Source organism: Palaemon carinicauda, chromosome 7 (genome assembly GCF_036898095.1).
Source record: "Palaemon carinicauda isolate YSFRI2023 chromosome 7, ASM3689809v2, whole genome shotgun sequence".
Taxonomy (NCBI): domain Eukaryota; kingdom Metazoa; phylum Arthropoda; class Malacostraca; order Decapoda; family Palaemonidae; genus Palaemon; species Palaemon carinicauda.
In genome coordinates this window covers 171343420-171354681 of record NC_090731.1, presented here as the reverse complement: position 1 = coordinate 171354681, position 11262 = coordinate 171343420, and the positions used below count along the sequence as shown (strand labels likewise).

The window sequence follows — 11262 nt, the reverse complement described above, 5'->3', positions numbered from 1 at the left end:
GAGAGAGAGAGAGAGAGAGTTTAGGCCTGGTGGCATAGACTCAGTTCTCTCTCTCTCTCTCTCTCTCTCTCTCTCTCTCTCTCTCTCTCTCTCTCTCTCTCTCTCTAAATTACAATGTAATATGAGAGAGAGAGAGAGAGAGAGAGAGAGAGAGAGAGAGAGAGAGAGAGAGAGAGAGAGAGAGAGAGTTTAGGCCTGGTGGCATAGACTAAATTCTCTCTCTCTCTCTCTCTCTCTCTGTTACATTGTAATTTAGAGAGAGAGAGAGAGAGAGAGAGAGAGAGAGAGATCTACGTGCTAGATTGTAACTTATCCTTTATTTCTTCATTTGCTAAATGCTTGCCTAATCTCTCTCTCTCTCTCTCTCTCTCTCTCTCTCTCTCTCTCTCTCTCTCTCTCTCTCTCTCTCTCTCTATGTGTGTGTGTGTTACATTATAATTTAGAGAGAGAGAGAGAGAGAGAGAGAGAGAGAGAGAGAGAGAGAGAGAGAGATTTATATTCGAGGCAAGCAGGCCGGAAATAAAGTAAGCTAATGTTACAGGCATAAGTTACAATGAGGAGAGAGAGAGAGAGAGAGAGAGAGAGAGAGAGAGAGAGAGAGAGAGAGAGAGAGAGAGAAAGAGAGAGAGAGAGAGCGAATTAAATCTCGGCTAGCATGTACAAATAAATAAACAAACAATTAATGAATCGAACAAGTAAATTAAATAAACCAAGGTAAAAAAAATAAACAGATGACATTATGCTCCAAATTTGCGGAAGTTTTGAAACTGAATAAGGAAGTGAATTTAAGGCAGCTGGTGTATAGGAATGTGGGCCATGCCATGGAGTAGGGAGGGAGTAGTGGGGGGTAGTGGGTTGTTGCACCATCCTGTGGGAGGGGGGGGGGGGGTGCTGTTGCACCATCTTGTAGTATGGGGGAGGGGGATGCAAGGTCGAACCTGTGTGGAGAAAGCCGCAATTTTGGCCCGGGAGAATTTACGTGATGTAAATTAGTTTAGCTCAGTCTTGGGAGTTATTTCTTTGCGAATGAAGGATGTAGGTTTGAGTATTTATATATTTATTTATTTCATTGTTATAGTTCAAAATTTATAGTCCCAAGAAGGTAAAGATATATATATATATATATATATATATATATATATATATATATATATATATGTACATGTATATGCATGTGTATATGCAAATACTATATATATATATATATATATATATATATATATATATATATATATATATATATACATATATATATATATATATATATATATATATATATATATATATATATATATATATATATATATATATACATATATATTTATATATATATATGAGAGAGAGAGAGAGAGAGAGAGAGAGAGAGAGAGAGAGAGAGAGAGAGAGAGAGAGCATGCTTATTTATAGTAAGCAACACTAAATGGATTACTTTCATCGTTTTAATAAGTCGGGTTTATCAGATTTTAATCTAACCAAATCTTTTATTATAAATATTGTTTACATTTCCCAAAATTGACAAGAATACGAGGTTAGTTACGAGAACTATTATTGTTATTATTAAAGGAAGTATAAAATGATTTATTTCCTTTTCTGAAATTTAAGCCAAAGGTGTCTAATTTCAATTCCAGTTTCATCAGAATAGATAGATGCTCACCAGAACGTCAGCCGGGCAAGCCCCCCAACCCACTGTGGTGCCCAACGGTCAGTGGGCCCCCCAGTAAACAGCTTAAACTCACGGTCCAGGGCTAGAATCGATCTACTGCCACGTGAATGCAAGGCAAACACGTTACCTCTCTACTAGCCAGTAATAACCGTAATGTTATTGCTGAATGTTCAATATTTTATAAAGCTCCTGTTTGTAAACATTTGTATAAAGTTTAATTTTACTCCATAAGTAGATTATGAATTTAATTTTCTAAATCTTCTACCGAATGGTAGGTTACTCATTAGCATTTTTTAAAATATTTAACCTCCTGTGTAATACAGTTGTAACGAGTTTGCCTAGCATTTGCATGGCAGCAGATTGATCCCAGCCCGGGACCCCGAGTTTAAGCTGTTTACTGGGGAGGCCCTGCTGTGGTTGAGTACCACATTGGGGAGTTGGGCTTGCCCGGCTGATGTTCTGGTGAGCATCTATTCTGATGAAACTGGAACTCAACCCAGACACCTTTTACCTTTTATTATTATTACCTTATTGCTCTTGTGTCTGTATTTACATTATCTTTGTCTACTTTTTTGGATAAATGTCCTTTTTTAATCCCAAATTTCGGACCAATTTTAAGTACAGTACACTCCCATTCAAATGATAGATTTCCATGAATTTTTAATGAGACCCTTTCTTGAGTATTATTATTATTATTTGCTAAGCTACAACCCTAGTTGGAAAAGCAGGATGCTGTAAGCCCAGGGGCCCCAACAGGGAAAATAGCCCAGTGAGGAAAGGAAACAAGGAAAAATAAAATATGTTGGAACAGTAACATCATCTAAATAAATATTTCGTATATAAACTATAAAAACTTTTAATAAAACAACAGAAATAGAAACCAGATAGAATAGTGTGACCAAGTGTACCCTCAAGCTAGAGAACTCTAACCCAAGACAGTGGAAGACCATGGTACAGAAACTATGGGACTATCCAAGACTAGAGAGCAATGGTTTGATTTTGAAGTGTACTTCTCCTAGAAGAGTAGAATAAAATTGCCAACTATATGTCCAACCTAAAACCTCTAACATGCTCTGCCTACAGGCATAGTGATTTGCCACCACTCTAATGGTCTTTGTTCTGCTGTGGCTCGCTTCGCTTGCAAATAAACATCATCTCATTGCTCCTCTCTTCTGACAAGCATTTGCTGCACATGTCAGTCGTGTGAGTTACTATTTAAGGAATGATAATTACTTATAATTTGTATTGTTACTATGTTTACATGAATCAGTTGTGAGAAGATGACGGCCAGTCACGATGCCTTTCTTATTTTGCGAGGCTTTCGATAGTGGCGATTTACCAATAAACGAGAAATATACGGTGTGAAATGTTGAATGCTTTCGAACGAACATAATAAAACGACTGTAGAGGTCCTGTAGAGAGTAGGGTTTCCCTGCTGTATAGGACAAGAAAAAGTTTTTAAAGTAAAGATTATGTGCTGGACTCAGTCACTTCCTCACTTCATTGGGAAGTTGTATATTCAGTGCTCTCCACCTCTGTAGCTAACTAATCAGTCTCTGAGACATACAATGTACACTATGAACAAGATCAGGTGTTGTGAGGATAACCCAGAGCCTCTTCAATGGTCAAACTGCACGATTAACTCTGTTTGCTATGGCCCAGGAGAAGGGGCTTCTGATCTCGCAGGGCTTTGTAAGCTAGGAAGATCTGAGAGGGAAAGATACTTTATTAGACTAGCTAGATTATCGCTAGGGTGAATATTGAGCTACTGCTCGCGGTATGTGACCACGGTCACCAAACCAGCAATGCTCGGATATCTCTATCATGCATGGGGTGACAATGATTGAGATATTAAATAAAATATGACGGTACCACTATGGATACATCACAAAAAATGGAATTTTGATAACATTTGCAGTATCGTCTGATGTTCATATTGCTTTAATCTGAAAAATTTCCCGTATTCTTTCATTTTAATATACTAATGCTTCTAGAGAAGTGACGAGACCTAGCAGCATTTTACAACAATTTGCTGTGCATGTCCAATTGCACTTCGGTCTCAGTCGAAATAATTCCCTATCCTCTTAATGCCAGTTGTCAATGGGGAGTTAGGTGGGTATGTATTGTATATGAATATCAGGTGAGTATGGAAATAATAACTTTTATTATTACAATTCTGTTCATTTTATGAACTTCCTTTGATGATCATATTGCCGACTCTCACACTCTAGAGGTGGTATTTATCCATTGAAAGAAAAAATGGGGCATTTAGTTTCACCCATAATCAATTAAATATTATCTTTGACTCACCTGTAGTCCAGTATTCAGCTATTATTAGACAATTTAACCATAAATCTAATTATAACACTGCAATGCATTTTATAAACCACAATCACAGGAGTAAATATAGACGAAAAAAGCTACAACAAATTTATTATATATAAATAGACATTTTCATATCCAAATTCACACATTTATCTTAATTCTACGTTTTTTCTTTTGAGTATGTACATTATGGAATGATTGTTCAGATTAGGAGAGCCCTTGTTTTTATTCCAATACCTATATAGATTAACTTAGACTGTTAAGTAAATTGATAAGAATATGCAACACACAAGTCATGTTGTTGAGAAACTAAAAGAAAATTAATAGTACACATTAAAGTGCATGTTTTTAAAACTAAATTTTTGTTCATTGATGTAGAAATAAATATTTTACCTAAGACAACAAAAAATTTTCACTTCATATAATAAAGACAATTATTTGTTATAAAAATCTACAGTACTGTAATTTCGTCAAAGAAAAATATTTAGAAAAATAAATTATTATAAGCTACTTAAATAATTGTATTTAGTGATATTAAATTGAAGAGGAATTTAATTAAGTCCTTATTTTACGGACTGTACTATCGTGGTATTAAAACTTAGAAATGCATAATTTTGTGATATTACTGTAACAAGAAAAGGAATATCTTCAAAGCAGATTTTGTATTTGTGGTTACTTCTTAATTTTAATTAGCCATTTAAAAATATTGAATCAAGAAATGCTGATAAGATTCAATAGCTTATTGCTCGGTATTTTGAATTTACTGATTAACACTGACCGGTCATTTCATTAGTGATGTGTGCACACATGCCTATATAACTTTCACTCTTAACAACAGTCTTTTACTGACTGTACAGAAGATCCTTAACTTACAAACATAATGGATTCAAAGAAACTAAGTTTAATTTTGTTAAATTTTGGTCCAGGGTAGGCCTAACCTGACTTACATGCCTAAAATTTCTTTCTAAAAAAGTCAACGAAGTCTCATATCATATGAAATAATATCAGGTTATTGTAAATATAGTTTTGCTTACTGTATTAAATCATATAATATTTTATTACAATATTTCTTCATCTTATTAAAGTGTATGAACATTTGATACACAGATTTTTTTTTATTTCAGTTGAATTTGTTTGTTTCTCAGTGTGTTTGTAAGTTAAGGGCCTTCTGTAATGTATATGATTAATTAAAAATAAAACTAGTGTAAAGAAAAGAATTAAGGGCATAAGTTCTTAACTTCTTTGGCATGTTTATAACTCAAAGTTAAGTTGTTTAGGTGTAGTTTCTAAGAATAACAAGGTCTTTTTTTCACATTCTTTACGCAGGGTTTCTGGCTATGAAAAGCAGATCAGCTTTGTTCGCAGATGAACTCGACAACTTTCTGCTCCATGAGTTCCGGGTCACAGCACCTAACGCTTGCCGAAGTCACCACCTCATCCAGAAGCACGTTCAGGACACTGAAATCAAGGTACATTAAATGTATATAAATAAACCTATGTCTCATAATTCACAGCTTGAATTTTAGAATTTTGCTTTGGGAGTTCAGCTTATAGGAGATTTTAGTCTGAAGTAATAATCCTGAATAGTAAGGACTTGACCTATATGATAGGTAAATTTGTAGGTATTCGTAGAAGGATGTTCAAAGTATTTGCTTTATAAACGCCACATTTTGTATTGTGAATGTGTGATAGGGTTATCCATTATGTACAATATAACAAATTAAATTTACTGTATTGACAGTGTACTACTGCACTGTAGAATCACGCCGTCTACATGTTCATGTATCTTAAAAGTTAATATGAATTCATGTAAATGCTGTACTGCAGAGGAGGTGTATGCTACGAGTATGTTTTTTTTACATTAATAATGAGAGAGAATAGTAGAGTAGTAAAGCAGGAAACAGTGCAGACTCTCTCTCTTATACAACAAGAGATTAAGTACTGTCCCATAGTACCTTGTAAATCTAATACCTTTCATAATAATTCCATAATTATGTGTTTTTCCCAGTGAGTAATCAGTGCATGATCCTTTATGTGCCTTTCTGAGCATGTCATAGCTTGATTAGAGCTAAAATAATGGGGGAAGCAGTGAAATCTTACATTACTCCCTTCTGCGGCTCATTTTCATTTCTATCCTATACAGTATGACTCCTATTTATTTGCACTTCAAGAAAAAAATAGATAATTTCTTTTGCAATTGGAAGTTAACGTTAAGTTTTTTTGTATATGCAGTATTCTCATGGAGTGAATATTTCGTAAGAAAGTTTTGTTACATGTTTATGTTTATTTAGATATTCTTGTTTTGTTTAGCTTAACAAATATTAACTCGAGCAATAAATAATTTTCTGTTTAACAAAAATGAAAAAAAATTCCCTTTAAAATATCAATTTCGTAAATTTTATTTTTGACATGTTTATATGTTGGTTAAACAATCATTTGACCAAATTGAATAACCAGAACGTTTGAAAATAACTGCTATTACAATTTAATATAAATATTGTCTCTGAGAGGAATAATTGTAATACTGTAGCAGTAAATATGAAATAAGGCAAAGACTAATAAGAAGCTGAAAATACTGTAGAAAGGACATCAATGTAGACCTTAAACACATAAATTTTGTAGAGAAAACTAAAGACAGTAGATAGATTTAATTTCTCATAAAAGGATTCTGACGTAGGAAAAATCTATTTTTGAGTGAGATAGCCATGTCGTCCTGATGGAAGTTCCTTCTGGCAACTTCTACAATATAATATTTCTGCGATTGATATTACAAGAGAATTACCGTCAGGAGTCACTGGGTTCCAACCCCCGGAAACAACAATCTGAAGATATAGTGTATAATCAGGGACGTATCCTAAGATAACCATAGATATCTGCACCCCAAATAGACCTTACCCAGTCTAATCCACTAAGGGGAAGGATAATTAAGGAGCCATTACACATCCTATCACCTTCCAGTGCCCCTATACGTTCCTGCTTCTCTTTCCTTTGAACGCAGCTGATGGCTACAGTGCGGTTGATTTTTGGGGGCGCTTTTTTCGCAAATCTTTAAAGTAATAATTTGATATATTGTACTATACAGTACAAACAATATTAATGATGACAATGTCTATATTAAGACCTGTTTAGAGTTGTTTTACTTACTGTTCATCAGCCACAAACTTCCAAAGGTAAGTCCTCAAGTAGTGGGCATCAACTTGAACTTGTTGAAGACCAAACCTGCTGAACGTGCGTAACCGGACACTCTCCATCAATGTCTGGTGAGAAAAAACAGAATTTTAGTAATGAAATTTATTACTACTATATTCACCTGATGTACATACTGTATTACTTTTGTCTCCAGAAGCTTGGTTATGTCGACTTGTCCCTTGAAAATTAAAAATTATCAATTTTCTCTCCTAAAATACTAAGGCCTCTAGTAAACAATGTGACTAATGGTTTCTACTGATAATAATATACTTGCTAGACGGAAGGAATGCCAAAATTGTCATCAGCCGTCTGCACACCAACAAGAGAAAAGCTTCCAACCTCCAATGGGGTTCACAATCTCTGGGGAATTCCACACACCACCAGCGCCTGAAAAACTCGCCGAAGCAGATCCTAGATGATCTTGCTCCTTCTGTATACTCCCTGGTGACCGATCCAGAGTAGCATACTGTATATAGAAGCCGCAGTATCTTCCGCACTCGGTGAGGGAAAGAAAGAGGTGAAAGACTTCCTCGGTTTTTTCTTGGGTATTACCGAGACTGACCCCGGAGAAGGCTTAGCTGTTTTCTTTCCATTCAAAGCATATGCTTGCCACTGCACAGGAAGCCACAATCTGCACTTGGCACACGGGGATTGTGAACAATCATGCCCCCCACAAAAAGTGCAGCGAGTGTGAATTCACAGCTTATTTAGCCAAACCGTTTGAGGCGTCCCCCCTTTCCCCGCCAAGTATGAATTTCCTGGTGACTGTATTCAATTCCATCAGCAACAGCAGCCGGCATTCACTTCAAGTATAAGAAAAAGATCAAAGCCTTTGGATAGGTCACCCCAGTATATCCTTGTGGCCAAAGGGGAAGTCTTTGGCAGGTGGGTGGACAGGGCTACTCGCTCACATGCACCACCTGTCGTTAACTACCTCGTTAACTTATTCAACGATTGTTCCAGTTCCGCTGAAGACATTCCCTATTTTAAATGACGAAAGTTTTGCATACAGTACATGTAAGAACAATTACCTTTAATTGAAGAATTTTGGTCTTCTGAGCTTCCACAAAAGAAGCTAATTCTGTTAAGGCTCAATAAGATCATGACTATTGAACCTAAACTCGTTAGGACTGTAGCAAAGTCAAAGGCTGGAGTGGTATTATTATAATCATCATTCCCTTTAAAATCAGTAAGCCTAACCTTCTCTGGGTTTCCTCTTAAACTAAAAGTAAGCGCTTTTTCATGTTTAGAATTTTGATCTGATAAGCAACTACAAAACATACTTTCCAAGAACAGTAAGGCCTTTCCCCTCCACACAACAAATCTCTAAATGAAGAAATATTTTCCCCAACAAGAGACACAAGATAAAGATCGCTGATTACCCCAAAAAAATTCCTTTTCACAAATCTGGAAGATGACATCTTTAAACCATTAAAAAAAAAACTTAAGTTAGGACTCTCTTCAAGCTCGTTCTAAAGCAACTCAGAGAATGAAGAGACAATGATACAACATAGGCAGTATGTTATTGTCGAAAGACACTGTATATCCTTGTTTACTAGAGGCATTAGACTATTGGAAGAAAAGAAAACTGGTAATTTTATTTGTAAGGGGGTAACATCAACATAACCAAGCTTCCGGAGACGAAAGTAATATGAACATCAGGGAGGTCCATAGAAATCACAGTTATAAATTTGATAAGAAATTACCTTACAATAAGAGGACATTAAGAGCTAAATTTGGAAGAAAATAGTCGAGTTCCAATTGTTCCCATGCAATGCTATTGCAGTTTCATACAGTAGTATATTTTATCACAAGCAAAGAAATCTAAATAGAATAGCTTGCCTATTTTATAATTGCATGAAATGTACATTAATGCTATTAAACTTTTACTGATAACAAATTGGGTGGAAAAACTTACTCTTGGAGATAAATAAAAAATAACGAGCATATTATTCCAAAAGAAACTTTTAACATTTCACAATGCAGTACATTACCTTCAAACTTATTTTCACAATTCCTGTCAAAATGGAGACTCTAGTAAACTCAACCGGTGCGAATATCTCGATACGTTCTGACCATAGCTTGTTCAGATTAGCAACTAGACTGTTATCTAATTGACTGGGTGTATATGAAGCCCAAGTGGAACGTCCCCCGGGTCCTCCCCGAGAAGCACTCAAGCTGAAAAAATAAGAATATAATTTTCTGCACGAAGAAATAATTTAAGGCAATGAACGTGAAAAGCTGGATGAACAAGGAGGGTTTCCATGTCTATAATCATCATCATCATCTTCTACGTCTATTGACACAAAGGGCCTCGGTTAGATTTCACCAGTCGTCTCTATCTTGAGCTTTTAAATCAATACTTTCCCATTCATCGTCTACTTCACACTTCATAGTCCTCAGCCATGTAAGCCCGGGTCTTCCAACTCTTCTAGTGCCTTGTGGAGCCCAGTTGAAAATTTAGTGAACTAATCTCTTGGGGAGTGCAAAGAGCATGCCCAAACCATCTCTATTTACCCCTCACTATGATCTCATCAACATATGGCACTATAATCTCTCTTGAAGTTTCATTTCTAATCCTCTCCGGCCATTTAACTCCCAATATTCTTCTGAGGGGGTTTGTTCTCAAATCTATAAAATCTGTTGAATATTTTTTCATTGTCATACCACGACTCTTGTCCATACAGTAATATCAATCTCACTAAACTGATACACAGCTTAATATTTCTGTCATTTCAGGCAATTTGATTTCCAAATTTTACCTAACCTAGCCATTGTCTGATTTGCATTTTTCAATCTTTCACTAAACTCTCAATTCTAAAGATCCTGTATCAGAGATCATATTTCCTAAATATTTAAATGATTCCACCTCATTAATCCTTTCTCCTTGGTTATATGTTTATAATAAAAAAATTAAATGTAAAATTAGTTTTTACACAATGCCCAACCGACTTTCTGAGTCTTCAAATGTCCCAAGGCACTACTAACATGAGCTGTCTGAAACCTGCAGTTACCATTTCTTAATTGGTTCACTTTTTAAGATTCTGATTGTAAAATGCAAGAGGAGAGAATTCCATATCTGAGGGATATGGCCGCACTACTGACTTCCCTATTGACGAATGGTGGATCCAAGGGAGCCCTTGATAACAGAATAGATCCAGAAGCAAGACTCAATAAAATAATGGTAATTTACTGTAAAGGTGAGCCTCTTCAGGCTAAAATGGTCTAAGTTAAGTCTTCATTTGATAAGCAGAATAAGGTTCTAAAAAGGGAAGATATAGATGTATAGAATTTGCCTGTATTGTAATTGAAGATTCATAACAAATGGAAAAAAGATTAGATGAATTATAGAGATATTTACATTGTATATGTGTCTTTTCCAAGATGTTATAGGCCTAAAAATAAACCTAATCATCTCCATATGCTCCTAATAATCTTCTAAATTCTCCAGTAAAAAGTACATGGCTCAATGTTCCAACTTCACCAGAAGGAGATTAACCTTTTGCCATGACATATGGAAAATCTATGTAAAGTTGTACGATAATGTGTTCACTCAGAAAAATAGAGTTCTTTAATATTATTCTTCATTCTTCTTTATATAAAATGATGATGAAGATGAGAATGAAAATTATAACTGTTGTATTCAGAAATTTTCTGGTGCGATAAAACTCCAATGACCATTTTATGATTGGTGAAAAAAAGTGAAGCCAAAAAAATACCTGTGATATGTACGACGAGAAGAATCTGAAGATCGATCCTGACGATTGCCTTCCTCATAAAGTGCCCCAACCTTAAAGATGTTTAAATCTTGGTCAGATATCATATACCACAAGCATCAATAAATAAGAAAATAAAGAATAATGAATGAAAGAATAGGGGGAAAATTTTATATTCATGTGTTCAAAATTTTTTACAGTATATCTTTTTTATATAACTAAAAAATCAAAGTAATTAAAATTTGTCAACAAAATGTTGAAAAGGAAAACAACAAAATTTTCATAAAATTTATTAGTGTAGTATTTCTAAACTCACCTGATGTGCAAAGTACTTTTACTCGAAGCTGTATCAAAGTTTGTCTACCCAAA

General features: G+C 35.0%; 1 protein-coding gene across 1 annotated transcript in view; it reads right to left on the bottom strand.

The window, feature by feature from the left end:
* Positions 1-4079: 4079 nt before the first annotated feature.
* Vps51 (vacuolar protein sorting 51) overlaps positions 4080-11262 on the bottom strand; it is a 37996-nt gene continuing 30813 nt past the window's right edge. The window contains exons 14-17 of the mRNA XM_068377170.1: positions 10897-10967; positions 9172-9355; positions 7133-7245; positions 4080-5446 (exon numbers count right to left, since the gene is read on the bottom strand). Coding sequence (XP_068233271.1) covers positions 5338-5446; positions 7133-7245; positions 9172-9355; positions 10897-10967 — 477 coding nt within the window. The 3' untranslated portion in view covers positions 4080-5337. The remainder of the gene's footprint in view (positions 5447-7132; positions 7246-9171; positions 9356-10896; positions 10968-11262) is intronic.